Source organism: Lutra lutra, chromosome 11 (assembly GCF_902655055.1).
Source record: "Lutra lutra chromosome 11, mLutLut1.2, whole genome shotgun sequence".
Classification (NCBI taxonomy): Eukaryota; Metazoa; Chordata; class Mammalia; order Carnivora; family Mustelidae; genus Lutra; species Lutra lutra.
In genome coordinates, this window is record NC_062288.1 from 37,137,791 (window position 1) to 37,150,800 (window position 13,010).

The 13,010-nt window shown below is 36.2% G+C and overlaps 2 protein-coding genes across 9 annotated transcripts in view; one reads left to right on the forward strand and one right to left on the reverse strand.

Moving 5' to 3' along the window:
- Positions 1-5,693, reverse strand: part of HEPACAM2 (HEPACAM family member 2) — a 61,833-nt gene extending 56,140 nt beyond the window's left edge. For 6 of the 8 annotated variants that reach the window (XM_047694562.1, XM_047694561.1, XM_047694563.1 and 3 more), the window contains exon 1: positions 5,502-5,693. In XM_047694562.1, coding sequence (XP_047550518.1) covers positions 5,502-5,580 — 79 coding nt within the window. In that variant the 5' untranslated portion in view covers positions 5,581-5,693. The remainder of the gene's footprint in view (positions 1-5,501) is intronic. The other 2 variants (XM_047694565.1, XM_047694566.1) reach the window with 1 other exon arrangement.
- Positions 5,694-11,809: 6,116 nt separating this feature from the next.
- The window catches only part of VPS50 (VPS50 subunit of EARP/GARPII complex), a 128,686-nt gene continuing 127,485 nt past the window's right edge, over positions 11,810-13,010 (forward strand). The window contains exon 1 of the mRNA XM_047694559.1: positions 11,810-11,957. Within this exon, the coding sequence (XP_047550515.1) occupies positions 11,925-11,957 (33 nt within the window). The 5' untranslated portion in view covers positions 11,810-11,924. The remainder of the gene's footprint in view (positions 11,958-13,010) is intronic.

The window sequence follows — 13,010 nt, forward strand, 5'->3', positions numbered from 1 at the left end:
GAATACAGATGAGTGAAGATGGAAGAAAATCCAAGGTAAGAAAAGACAGAAATTTGAGCACAAATAGAGATATCTTACAATTTCAATTTTCTCATATAAATAGTTGTTTTCTTTGTTTTCCCTTTTTATCTCTACTAGAGAGAGGATCTTTAAGCTTATCTAAGTGATTAGTTATAAAATGCCATCAGTATTAGGAATGGGAAGGTATAAAGGTCTGTTTGTGTGATGATTTCTTTGAAGAAACTGAGAGATATAGTCTGCTACTATGAGGAATCAAATTCTACCAACAGCAAATCTCTCTTACTTCCCAGGCTAGAGGTGAGAGTAAAGTTTTCCATCATTTTGGTCCTCAGTTAGCTGTTGGTAGAGACTGAGACTGTGGCTGACAGACAAGTTAGAGAACTCAGGAGAAAGCACAAAAATGAAGATCACAGGAGGTTAGAGGGAGAAGGAGCTCCCAAATATTTCCCTGAAACTGACCATATGGAGTAAGAATTAGGTGACTCTATGGGCAAAATAAATATGTCTTATAGTCTCCTTGGGCTCTGTGTGTATTTGTGATGGCCTCTGTATTTTTCTTTTTCTTTTTTTTTTTTCTGATAATGGGTTGTAACTGCACATTCATTTTAGTGATTTGGTTTGTAACAAGAGTTATAAAGGTATGAGGACTTGCATCTGTTTTCTTTTCTAGAAAGTTAAACTTGTAGTTGTTTCTAGTTTGAATCATTAGAAAAATAAGGAACTGGTACTGGGAATTCTAAAGAGGAGATAAAGTGATTTCAGAAAAGGAGTAGTGGTTTCTGCAAGGAAATCATAAGTGAGAAAAAAGAAGAGAAGGTAAATCTAGGACTTAAACCTAGTAATGTCTGTGATATGTGAAACAGGGACCAACAGAAAAGAGTGAAGTTCTTCAAGTCACAGTTTGAGAGAGACATTGGGCATTTGGATGGGGGACCAGTAAAGGAAGATTCCTCTTACTGTATTTATTAATTGCATAGAACAACATGCATGTCAATGCTTTTCATTTGAACCTGGGGATAGGAAGCTCCTGACAAATTCCTGGTAAGCAATAAATAAAAACTTCTTTTTTAACACCCACTATTACTAACTTAAGAAACATCAAATGTAATTTTCACTCTATTTACAAAGTGTGTTGCTGTCTCCTTTTATATTTCAGTGAATATGAAAGTATTTATGAGGTTTCACGGTTCACTCTTTTTTTTTTTTTTTTTAAATTTGACAGAGAGATCACAAGCAGGCAGAGAGGCAGGCAGAGAGAGAGGAGGAAGCAGGCTCCCCGAGAGAGCAGAGAGCCCGATGCGGGGCTCGATCCCAGGACTCCGAGATCATGACCTGAGCCGAAGGCAGCGGCTTAACCCACTGAGCCACCCAGGCGCCCTCACGGTTCACTCTTGATCTTGGACCTCCATGTCCTACTCTCACCATTTAGTCATAAATACATCACTTGCAAATTGCCTTGAAAGAAATTTTAGGAACCTAATCTCTAAATATGCAGAGAGACTTCTGTATTTGACACTTTGATAAAGTTAAAAATTGACTGAAATGCAAGGTCTTAGTAAAGGACACACCCTTGGGATAAAATGGTGATTGGCCAGTCCAGTGGCCTTAGAAAAGTCATTCTAATTCGCTGGACCTTGGTTTTTTCATGTGTGAAAGGAGGGTAATATTAGATGAGGTCTAAGTCTCTCTCTACTCTTTATGTCTGTTCTTGACATCCTGAGGTGCTTTTCTCAGGGCAGCAGCTACCTTACTTTTGAAGGTAAAGGGCCCATATTTAATTGAAAGGGCTCACAGAACTTTGAGGTATTGAGTCTCACGTTTTCGTCCGCTTAAGTCACAATCCCTGGATGTCCTTTACTAAGGCGGTGACCCTATGTTTTTTACCAAGGAACCATGGGGGATGGTGGGAATCCACATTATTGTCTTGAGAATGCACTGGAAAAAGCTGCATGGCTGCTGACTTAAAATTCAGTAGCTGACTTTGACAGTGAGCTATAGATACAGACAGCCTGAATGCAATTCTGGCCAATATGTTCTTGTTTGAAGGAAGTCAGAAGTACTTGTTTAGGGTTTTTTTTTTTTTTTTCTTCTTCTTCTGTTTTATTTATTTATTTTTTTTTTTTGGAAAAGGGGAAGAACTGTTTTTCATCTACTTCTTTTTTTTGGTAGTTGTAGTTTAAAGATTAACTAAAATTTTAATAGAATATGGTTGGGAGGCACTTTACTACTATGGAGTGCTAGTATGACTAGAATGGAAATGTTGGTGACTTTTGGATCTTGAATCAGAATGTTGAATTTTAAGTATGAAAAGACTGATTGGAAGGTCTATGATTTTGGGAAGCAAATTTTATTTAATGCAAGGTTAGCTACAATACAAACATTGCAGCCCAGGAATAATGAAACTACTTTAGAAGAAAATAACATTAAGGACATGGATGGAACTAGAGGGCATTATGCTGAGCGAAATAAGTCAATCGGAGAAAGACAATTATCATAGGATCTCCCTGATATGAGGAATTTGAGAGGCAGGGCAGGGGGTTGTGGGGGGTAGGGAGAGAAAAAATGAAACAAGATGACACTGGGGAGGGAGACAAACCATAAGAGACTCTTAATCTCACGAAATAAACTGAAGGTTGCTGGGGGGCAGGGTGGGTAGAGATAGGGTGGCTGGGTGATAGACATTGGGGAGGGTATATGCTATGGTGAGTGCTGTGAAATGTGTAATCCTGATGATTCACAGACCTGGACCCCTGGGGCAAATAATACATTAGACGTTAATATAAAAAAAAGAAGAAAATAGCATTTTATATGGCACTTACAATAATTGTTTAAGTGGGGTGAACTAGTTCTTTGGTTTATTTTAGAAACTGTATCATGTAATAATGCCTTAAATAATACACTGCTATCAATATCTCTGAATGTATTCAATGTTTATAACATCAAATCATATGAAATTGTATCATTTAATTTTTTTCAAATATATATGCTTTTTCAAATATACGTATGACAGTGAGAGATAGCACAGCTATTACAATAGCTTTTTCCTTAGATTGCCTATACCATTTTATCAGCTAAATTATAGATTGCAAGTTATAAGAGTATCAGCAAAGAATGTAATTTTCTTTATACTGTGTCTTATCTCAGCTACTAAAATTTTTTCATTTTGTAGGAAAGAACTTATTGATATGATGTAATCCTTACTTGTAGCGAACTGTGGTGAATAAACAGATGATTAGATATCTCCTCTACATCTTAAGAACACTCTCTTGCCACTGTTGTATTTTACACTACAGATGTGATGAATCTATGCTGTCATACAGTAGTATATTAACTTTAAAAAAATTAGCTTCATTTTGAGAATTTTTCAAGCTCTCTTTTCTCGTTGTATGAGAAAACCTAAAGAACCAAAACTATTGATTTTAGGAACTCAGCCTCTATAGGAACAAATAAACCTTAAGAAAATTAATTTTAAAAATTGATGAAATTCAATTTCCTTTAGATATTCCAAATAACTGGACTTAAATAAAAATTCAGTTTTATTATTAGATTCACTAGTACCTACTTTTTAAATATAAAAAAGAAAAACTTTTAGACTTTCTGCATATAAGGCATTATATTAACATGGAGAAATATTAATAATCTAACATACAACTTTGTAGCAATAATTTCCCTTTTAAAGACTCCCTTCAACTGTATAACAATAGCACTATAAAGGAATGTCCAGTGTTTAGAAATACTTGGAAGTCATGTTGTAGTTTATCTGTATTCCAGAAACAAAAGACTCCCTAGACCAGTTTCACTGTATTGAATATAAACATCAGACTTCACAAAGTGACCTCTAGCTGTACCTCAAAATAGTTGGCATTTACTTCCCCTTTATCAGGTATGATATTAGCAAGCATAACACAACTATTGTTGACTGAAAATAAACTCCTGCATCTTTAGAGAAAATGGAAATAATGAAGTTGTAGTTTGAATAGACTTTACGAACTACATTTTGGGCCTCTCAATTTTTAAGATTTTTTTTTTCAATAAGAAAATCAGATATCCAATATTCTAAAAACAAAAAGATTTCCACATTACATATGGTCTTTACAGCATACTATCAATGGAGAAAAGTGAATTTGTGTAAGAAAGACTGAAGGGATAACCATTTTAACTACTCAGGAATATGCTATTACTATGTATTAGTAGTTTTAATTTTTAGTTAAATTCTCAAATAAATTGTTTTTAAGTTCTTCTTAAAACCATCTTCAAAAATAGAACTTATGAAATGACAGCATCATTGTTGTTATAAAATTAAAAAAAAGTGGGGGCACTGACACACAGGATACTTTCAGAGCCCAGAAAAATGCACAAAGATAAAAAGTCAGTCATGGTAATTGTTGGATTTTTTTCTAAAAATTTCAAAAACTAAAAATCTATGTAGGCTTGAATTTGACAACATAAATACTGGAACAATCACCAACTACGGGAAACTCAAACACTTTTTAGATAAAATTACAAATCAACATTTCAAATACATTGGATTTATACAACATTACATATACATTTGAGTAATATTCACATTTACAATGAAAACTATAACAAGATACCAGTGAAAGCAAGGCTCTAAACTACTGCAAAAGACTAAGACTTAAATTGCTTATTTAGCTAATCTGTTCTCAAAATTTAAAGAATAAAGACTTCTTTGAGTCCCTGTTTACTATAGATAAAATAAGAAACAAACTTGACTTTTAAAACTGATAAATAAGAAGAATGAAGAAGAGGATATCTGGTGAAAAAAAAAGATGACATAAAAATAGTGGAAATGTTGGAGAAAGACTCTTAAACTCTAAGAATGAAGAGGAGAATAAGGAGAAAAGACTAAAGTCAAGGGAAAAAAATGTAATAGGACTAACCACAGGGCAAAGAGAAAGGATAAGTTATTTTGGAGAAACAATACTTTTTAACACATTTCTCCCTATTGTGTATACAATATTTTTTTGTAATTTTGGAACCTCACCTTTTTCCACATTTCATGAAAGTTAATTTAAAATGAAGCAGAATTGACAGTTTACCACAATATCTTTAATTAAAACCATTTTCATAAATTGTTAAAAAGTTTCACTATAAATGGTCACAGATTCATGGCCTACGTGAATATTTGCTAAAATAAAATGCATTAAAGACTGTTAATTTACACGTAAACTCTGTAAAGAGAAGAAATTCATTAGGTTTTTAGAAAGTCTTCTTTCTTTATGAGTGCTGTTGACAATAATTGCTATTCTAAGAAAACCACAATCACCTGTTTATTGAACCTCATTCCTCCTGCTTTGCTGGAACAAAGTGTGTTATTGTTTAAAAAATTCTGAGCTGTTCTTCAATTATTTGAGTGACTCTACTGCTTAAATCAAATATTTACTTTATGCCCACAATTAAAAAAAAACAAAACAAAAAAAAACCAAAACAGCTGAAACATAATTCATGCAGTGCCTTACCTAAGAGAAGGAGGTATATTTTGCACTGAAAGCCCCCAACCGTGTTGCTGAAGGACTCCATGAAAGCATCCTGTCCCATGCATACAGTGCCCTGTTCCTGGTGGCAACTTGGTTCATGGACCAGCAGCTGCTGGTTTATTTGCTAGGGAAATTAGCAGTGAGGTAACAGACCCTATCCTGTCTCTTGCTTCTGTGATTTGAATACAGAATGAATGTGTATACAAAGGACACAGGGAACACCTGTTATATACTCTGCAAGAATACAGGCTTATGACTTCAGAACAGCTTTTTTGCGATTATCAGACTATCAGTAATTGTCAGTATATCTCATGAATCATTCTTGGTTATTAATAATCACACGAAGGAAAACATCCTTTTAGGTGACATTATTGAAAAACTGTATGCTTTCATAATGACAGCATATTGTGAAACTTTCCTGAAAAAAGATGTTGGTTTCCTATCATGCAAAATTATGCCATTATTTTGAAATTAAAATTCTTTTTCTATGAAAATTGAACTATTTCATTTATCTGCTAAAGTTACAAATCATCATGAAGTCACTATGTAACATGTAAAAGTTATATCAAAGAATCAAAACAGAGCACCCGAGTATCTTTAAAAATGTATTTTTGTGTGTATTATTTTCTATTATAAAGACCTGGCATGGTTTTATTCAATCTAGGATCCTTATTATTTTTAAAAAGCAAACCACATGTGTGTTTCCTAGTGACAGTGAATCATGGACCATGCATAATTATAATGAAAACAGATAATATCTGAAGCCCCATTTTCACAGCTGAAGCACAGAGGAAGTAAACCAATGGCCCAGAGAGGCTCTTGTCTCTACTGTGGTGCCTGGGCTACAGCTTTTCAACCTGATCTCTTCACTGCCATGGGAGCAGGCAGTCTTAGTACTTCCACTTAATTTACTAAGTTATAAGTTAACTCCCGTTTAATTTCACTTATTGCAAGAAGGCTCTAGTCTAAGGCTGCCACTACGTAAAGTATGAAACAAACATACTAACACGAAGCATATAACATAAGCTATATAATAAAATCTGCATCAAATCCAGCAAAATTCTTTGTCTAAATCCTTTTTAACAGTAAAGGCTCACTGAAGGATTTCAAGGATAATAGGAAAAAAGACTATTCCTCAAGTGTAAAGTTAAAAAAATAAAAGGGATGGTAGTTATTTTAGAATCTAAGTTTGGGAAACTTTTTTTTTTTTTTTTTTTTTTTTTGCAGCAAGGCTCCCAACTCTTCCAGAAGTGCAAAGAGAGTGAGTGACTTTTGGAAAACCTTAGCCCTCTTCAGAGGCCACTTTATAATCTCTCCATGATTCAGAAAAACAGCAAGAACTTCCAGGTGATTACTATCCCACAAATTTCTCTGTGCTATCTCTAAATCTTGGACATACATCTATTGCAGCACTTACCTCATTAACCTCAATTAATTCTGCTGAATGTTTATTTTTGCTCTGGGCAACTCAAATAAAGAAACTGTTCTAATTAATTATGGATCCTTAGCACCTCACTAATGTTTAACTAGTGTTTTTGTTAAGTTGTTCCCCCAGAAATAAAACCCAAATGCTCCTTGGCCACTGTCTTCTGATATTCAGTTGATGTTAAGAAATGCATATAAATTTTAACATTGGTTTACACAAAACCAATATTAATATATTAAGAACTATAGACATTCTACAGATACCACATAGATTCCACTCACATCTTTTAAAGCAATATTAATTTCTGATTGCCCTTTTAAAATAAACTCTTTCCAGGGTTTTTCAAACCTAGTGCTGGCTCATGATGAAGTTTTTAGGTCCTAGGCAAATTCATGTTATACTTAAAATGTGCTTTCTTTTCTAACATAGGTGAGAATTGACACTATGTAAATAAATGCCAAAATGAATCATAGCTGTGATCTTTTCATGTCATGGAAAACATGAAAAAATGACAATATCCTTACCAAATGCCTTGGGAAAGTGTTACGTGGCATAGCCACAACAAATCGCCCTCTAGCGGCAGGTGGTAGGCATAAAATCTTACCTGCTGGTGTAATTTCTGAATTCAGGATGTTTACACAGAAGACATACAAGTTAATGCTAAAATAGAACTTCAACTGTTGTCAGCTTTTACATGATTGCTAAAGATGGCTTAAAGTGTTTTATTATTACATGAGAAATTTCCCACCATCAATATCTCACATCTGACTCGTAATCTACAGAGGGGTTCTGCTCTACTATACTCTTTCGGAGCCTGTTTATTGATCTTAGTTATATTTACATTTAGAGAGAAAAGACTGATTAAGCAATCCATATCCCTGGTGATTAAATTTCAAGCAATGAAAGGAGCCGCTGTGTGTGGAGGGGAAAGGTCTTTTGTGGGGAGAGGGATGGGCTTTTTTGTCACTTTTCAAGTCACACTATTTATTATCTAGTTTGTTTAAATTGTAAGATTGGTCCTGTTTCATAAGGCAAGCGGTGCACGACATGCATTTTAAATACCTGCATTCATTATTTATTACTAGCATATGAATATTTTGGAATGGTAAGAAGAACTGGAAAGGTGGCAAAATGCCAATGCCAAGGTCAATGTAGAATAGTGAGGACCTAGAACTGGAGAGAGAAGCACTGTCTTATGTCGTAATTAGATAGATCCTAGGAAAGGTTACAATTTACAGGTTACTGGGAAGAGCAGGCCACTAGTGGAGGTCATGCCTATGCCTGTGCTGGTGTTCAAGACTTAGGTCCACAGTGCTGCCTCTCAGATGCCTGGATCTACTGATGTGGCTGCTAAATGACTATGCAGCAGTCTTCCTTCCTGGGCTCCTCTCCAGGTCACCGCTTTACCTTCAGCCTATGTTTTGGTTTCTGCTACTGCTTGCTCAGAAAGTGTAGTTATCTCATCCTGGAGAGGCCACAACTTTGTGCTGCTTTGTTATTTATGTATAGGAGGATTTAAAATGTATCTTCCTAATCAAACCAGCTTTTATTTAAGTTTCCAGAGGCTCCTCTAGTTTGGGCCATCAGCAATATGCTCTTATCCTATTTTATTGCTAGAACTGTTGCCTTGAATCAGAACAACTTAAACTCATAGCTCTGACACTTCAATCTACAAAAGTGGGGCTGGCAGTCCTTTACCAAGGGACTATCATCCAGCAAGGTTTCCTCAAGACTCGTTGGCAGGCCGTCCAATCTTCCTGCTAGTTGCTCTGGTCTATCACAACAGCCTTCGGGCAAATGTAAAAGTCTTAAATAAGCCTTATGTACATTTTTGAAAAATGGAAATGAAATACCATGCTTCACCTTTTGAAAAGTATTCTTTAGGGTTTTAGGTTTGTTTTGTTTAGTTTAGTTCAGGAAGATAAAAATGCATCATGTATGGCTCCATTATTTTCTATAATGTTAGTGTATGTTGAATTAGAAAATAGTTTATTTAGACAATATTATAGGTACAGTTTTTGAACTTTTAGAAGACTGGATTGTTCATTTCTTTTTAGTTTATACGAAATAAACTAAACTCAGAGTATTAGAGTAAAACAAAGTTTTAATGCTTTCTTGACTTTTCAGGGTCAAATAGATACAGAACATATTAATTTTCCCCATTAGGCAGGCTAATAGAAAAAGATAAAATATACATGGAATAAAAAAGCTTTTTCTTTTGTGTCTTGTAACTTTGTGTATTGATTATATTATGAGGGGGGAAATTCTGAATTTGGATCTGGATTCTAGTTCTGATTTAAGCTCTAATTTTAAAATGTGTGACCTTGAAATCTTAGATGAATCAATTTTCTCATTTGTAAAGAATGGATTTGAAATGCTAGAGCTTGCTGCCTGTGTGAATCACTGAAGATCTTAAACAAAGAACCTAAAAAAACCCAGTAACAATGGTATACTCCTCAGGTGCATTTGAATGGTCAGGTTTGGGAACTAATGGTCTTGGATCAGCTCTAATATACATATGCTTTTCAACCAAAACTCTGTTACTACTGTAAAGTGCACTGTAAAGTGTAAAGTACTGTAAAGTACAGCACTGCCTAGTGCCTAATAACTAAAAACTGAATTGGGTTTCATTTTATATGCTAATATAGTCAGCAGTTTCTGTTTCTTTTGATGCTTTCACGGACTTTTTTTTTTTTTTAAGATTTTATTTATTTATAAACAGAGAGAGGGAGCAAGCAAGCATACACAGCAGGGAGAACAGCAGGCAGAGGGAGGGAGAAGCAGGCTCCGGGAGCAGAGAGCCTGATGCAGGGCTTGATCCCAGGATCCTAGGATCATGACCCTAGCCGAAGGCAGTGGCTTAATGACTGAGCCACCCAGGCACCCGAGGGACTTCTTTTTTTTTTTTTAAGATTTTATTTTTATTTTATTTATTTTCGAGAGAGAGAGAGAGAGAGAGAGAGAGAGAGAGCAGAGGGAGGAGCTGAGGTGGAGGGTGGGAAAAGAAAAAAGAATCTCAAGCACACTCTGCACTGATCACAGAGCCTGACAACCCCATGGGGCTTGACTCTATGATCCTGAGATCATGACCTCAGCCAAAACCAAGAGTCCCATGCTTAACTGACTGAGCCACCCAGGCACCCCTTCAAGGACTTTTAAATATTTTCACATAATAAGAACTGCCTGGCAATAAAGACTAGAGCAGGTAGAGAATGAACTAAACTAGGATTGCCCAAAAGTGCCTGGAATTTTTTATGGGGTTAGAAATAACAGAGAAACATATAGGTAAACATATAATTTCAAAAGCGATTGTTAAGCACAAATGATAGAAGAGATAGAAGAGATACATCATCTCATTTATCCTTATGAAATCTTAGGTCAAATATTACAAACTCATTTGTAAAAATGAGACAAAGACAAAAGACAAGACTATAGTTCGAATGATAGAATTGCAGAACTGGAAATAACCTCTATATAATATTCTCCAAACTTCAATCAATTGCAAACCGCTTTTATTATTTTGGCCAGATCTTACTATGACCCATACTATGGTTTACCTAATATTTTTCATTAGTTTGGCACTCTTGAACACTTTTTCAGTTGTCCTAAGGCAAATATTTGAAACCATGGGTTTTCTAACAAACATTAATTAAATGTTAAAAAAAATATATTGGTACCATACTTCACAACTCACTCTTTAACACCATACATGAGACCCTTACTTAAAGTAACACCTGCATAATCACTCCCTAGTTTCTGTTTGCATGTTGCAGTAACCATAGACATGTTACTTGGTTTCTCCATACCTTTGTTTCCTCCTCTTTAAAGTGGGGATAATTGAAAAAAATAAAAGAAAAAAATTAATTGGGGATAATTGTACAATCCTATAGGATGCTTGTGTGGCTAACTAAATGAGATAATATATGTAAAGTGATTAGCAGAGTTCTCCACATGTAGTAAGCTCTCGATAAATGCTACTTGTTAATTCTGGATTGCTTTTTTGTCCCCCTAGCATTGTCATAATTGGAAAGTTGTTTCTTTCTCTCTCTCTCTCTTCCTTTTTAGAGATTTTATTTTTTAAGTAATATTTACAACGAAAGTAAACTCGAACTCACAACACTTGAGATCAAGAGTCGCACGCTTGACTGAGCCAGCCAGGCGCCCCTGAAAAGTTCTTCCTTAAATCAAACCCGGAACACCTCTCCTATTACTTTTCGCAATTTAACTAAACTGCTAAACGTTGAAATCAGAACTTTAAAGTGTCCTGTATACTTACTGTTATATTTTCTATCTCAACTTGCCTTAGATTAGGTGCGGGTTAAAACCTTGGGTTTTACAGTTTTTTTGCAGTGGATGTCAAGATTGAGGAAGAACAGCCCTAGCCCTGGATACACGCCTATTGGACCGCACTTTTCCTCAAAGCCCAGAGCCAGTTGGAGAGTCCCAGGTTCCCAGGTCACTTCTGGGAGAGTGCCTTTCCTTGAGTTCCTGTCACGTCAGTCTCACATCCTCCCACCCCGCCCAGGTTGGGTTTCCTCCACTACACTCTGAGGGGGAAATCACGTCAGTCCGGTTTCTAAACTGTCTTCTCAGTGCTTCGTCCTGTCGCTCAATGCCCGGTCACCTATGAGTTAGGTTTTCGCCTTACTGAAGCGGGGTGACCAAGAGCAAGTACCTCTGTAAAACGGGTGGTCACCGTGGTCACCCAGAACAACAAGATTCGCAGGCTTAACTGAAGCGTCCGCTATTTTGCTTCCTGGGAAATGTAGTACCTGAACTGTCCTCGTCTTTTTATTGTCAGTGTCCGCGGCTGCCAGGAGACTACAGTTCCCAGCATACTCAGCGCAGGAAAGGATGACCCGAGTCAGCAGCTCCACGTGACTACTCACTATGGCTTCCCTGTGTCCGGGCCAGCTGTCTGGTGGTTCGGCGTGATATGTTAGTTTTTTGAGGCAGGGTACCACCGTAACGATTTCGACATGCAAAAAATAAAATCTCTTATGACCCGACAGGTAAGTCGCGGAGGCTGAAGCAAAGGCCTCCTTCGTCTCTGCTGGTAGAGGAGCCTAGATATTCTATCTCTGGGCTGGGGCGGGTGGAGAACTTAGGTATGGCTGGTGGCAGGTATCAGGGGCACTGGAAAGCCAGGGCACATCCTAGAAAATTCAGCTGAGCCACTGTGATCTGAGCCATGCTCAGGCAGGTAGCGGCGTCCCAGAAACATTCCTTTAGATAAGGTCAATGAGCAAGTTTCAGTAAGGGCTATCTTTGTCTCCCTCCCTTCTTGCCATCGTTCCAGTGACAGCCCCCGCTACCCTGCAGGGCTCCCTTTATCTAGAATGTGTGTCGTCTGTGAGCAGGTGGCTTGAGTAGGGAGGTGAGGTCTGTGCAATAGAGATGACTGGAAAGAGTGAAAAAAACGGATGAGTTGAAGACAGAATGGGTAGCTCCATGACTTTGAGCAAGTTCACAAACCTTGTAGCTCAAATTTCCAGATGTGAAAATGAGAATAATAATTATTTTTGTTAATCTTACCTTACAGTTCTAATATGAGTTGCCAATAAGTTAATGCATGTGAAATGATACTTTTAAAAAAATCATTGTTATGGCAAAATAGTAGCCTTTTATTTTTACTGCAATGATTATTCATTAAAAACTTTGGCTTTTTTTTTTTTAATTTCATCTCATAAATGTTAGGGACTTCCTAATAATGTCTCAGCTTCCTTCAAGGAAGAAGGGACAGCATTTCCTTTAACACACTTACTGGTTATGACTTGGTTTTAGATACCTTTATTTATTCAACTCTAATATTTCACCAGAATTGGCCATTCTTTATTACCTTTATATGATAGAAGTATAATTTAGAGTTTTAAATCAGAAAATTTTGAGAACTTTGGAGATACGGAGGATAATCTTTTAGTGAAAGGTTCAGTTTGAGTTTTCTTCTTGTTGACTAGAAGGAGATTACAAATTCCAAATTAAACTCTTATTTAAGAGATAATCTGAATAGGTTACAGACATCTGTGAAGAACACATGAGTCCTACATGATTATTTTACCCCTTTA